Source organism: Poecilia formosa, unplaced genomic scaffold (assembly GCF_000485575.1).
Source record: "Poecilia formosa unplaced genomic scaffold, Poecilia_formosa-5.1.2 Scaffold356, whole genome shotgun sequence".
In the NCBI taxonomy this organism is placed as follows: domain Eukaryota; kingdom Metazoa; phylum Chordata; class Actinopteri; order Cyprinodontiformes; family Poeciliidae; genus Poecilia; species Poecilia formosa.
The window spans coordinates 325,565-327,445 of record NW_006800295.1 but is presented as its reverse complement, the minus strand read 5'-3'; the positions used below and the strand labels follow the sequence as shown (position 1 = coordinate 327,445).

General features: G+C 37.5%; 1 protein-coding gene across 2 annotated transcripts in view; it reads left to right on the top strand.

The window, feature by feature from the left end:
- The first annotated feature begins 761 nt into the window (after positions 1-761).
- The window catches only part of apip (APAF1 interacting protein), a 16,987-nt gene continuing 15,867 nt past the window's right edge, over positions 762-1,881 (top strand). Inside the window, exon 1 of one of the 2 annotated variants that reach the window (XM_007574561.2) lies at positions 762-899. In XM_007574561.2, the coding sequence (XP_007574623.1) occupies positions 891-899 (9 nt within the window). In that variant the 5' untranslated portion in view covers positions 762-890. Of the gene's footprint in view, positions 968-1,881 lie in introns of both variants that reach the window. The other variant, XM_007574562.2, reaches the window with a different exon arrangement.

Below are 1,881 nucleotides of genomic sequence, written 5' to 3'. Positions count from 1 at the left end.
AACCACTTTTTTGTGGTTTGTCACACACAGGTGCCAAACCACCCTGGCAATCTGCTATTTACCATCAAATTTGCTTGGCAAATAGCAAAAAAGATAAATAATACATATAGATAGGTTATTAAGTTCATTTAATTGCAACCTTTTGTGTATCCTGACTGTGTTTTCTATAACCTAGATGCATAAACATAAAGCAGATAAGGGGCCAACACTATTCTTAACTGTATTAGATGTAAATTAAGGTAAATTAACAATATTTTGATACATAATCTTGCAAAAAGTATTTTTTACCCCTTCAGCTTTTCATATTTGTCATGTTACAATCACAAGCATTGCAATATTTTACTCTTTTATTTGTTTTTACTTAATGTGATGAACCAACACAAAGTAGTGCATGTTTATGAAGTGTTTAGTTTTACAACTACAATTAAAAAAAAAAGAATGTTTTGAAGTGCATATCCATTCCCCTTTGATATTCCTAAATAAAATCCAGTTGAGCCAAAAGTAAACATTTCAGGTCAAAGACACTTTCAAGTGTCTCCTACAGAAACACAATCTGAAAGTCTTGTAAAATAGTCATGTTCCTGAACACATACGGCATCACAATACCAGGCTGGAGTGATGTAGCGATATCCTATGGAAGCTGGAGCTGGGTCAAACCTCTTATTTCACATCAGGCAATAGGCTCGTTGTATCACCCAGGAGCAGGTTTTGGTTTTCTAAAACACACCCCTTGTTACAGATTCAGGTCTACGGGATGGAACACCACAAAAAAAGGAGAGTGTGTTGAAAGAGCGCTAGATTGCCTCAGTTGTACTGACTGACCACCCCACCTCGTCCCCTGTAAGCAATCTGTAGCACAGGAGGACCACTCGCGTCATCGACATGTTTGGATGTCGCAGGTGAATGACGTCACTGTGATCAGTTTGTAACTTCGTGAATTTAATCGTAGATTAAAAACCAAATTGTGGTAAGTAATTGTTCAGTTGATGTATTTTTAAAGTATTTTGGATCACAATCTAAGCAGCTGTGGTGAACTGCGTCATAATGAAGTTTCGTAACCGAACGTCTAATACCAGCATGTTAGCCTCGGCTATTAGCCGCTATATAGCATCAAACTTAGTGGAAAGACAAAAAGTCTGCTTTAAAGCGGGGACCGGCTGGTATATTACAGGGCTCTTGTACATAAATTAGTTAAAAGCTTAATTCGAGGGAAAGAGCAATACCTTATTCAATAAAAATTGAAAAAGTATGTTTTGTTTTCGCTCCTTCGCCTAGCCACCTAAAGTATTATGGTCATGTACCATTTTGCAGCTGCTCTAATTTAGCTGCTGATATATTTTGCAAAAATACAGCCATTGTAGTTTGTCTTTGTGTACTAAAAGTTAAGTGACCACAATTTAATGGATTTGAGGAAAGGGAAGTTTATTTGTATAGGACATTACAGTTACAACAAGCAAATTCAAAATAACAGTACATGTAAAGCTATAGGTAAAGATTAGCCTTGTTTGCTCATTCTGGAATGCTTACATGGTGGCTTGGTTAATATGCACTATCGTTTATTAAGTAAATTAAAATAAAGAAGACACAAAAACAAAAAAACATTCGTAGGAATTCACTGTTTAAACGGGTTTGTGGACGTTTGTTCCAGATTGAAGGAGCAGAAAAACTAAATGCTGCCTTTCCATGTTTGGAGAATGCAAACATGGATTCTGGGGATGCACAGTAGACTTGAACCAGAAGACCTGAGTGTTTTGGAAAGTTGATATGACAACAACAGCTCTTTTATGTATTGTGGTGCTAAGCCCTTCAGTGATTAGCTACAGCAGAGGTTCCCAAACTGTGGGGCGCGTTCCCTAGGTGGGGCGCCCTGCCATTGCTTGG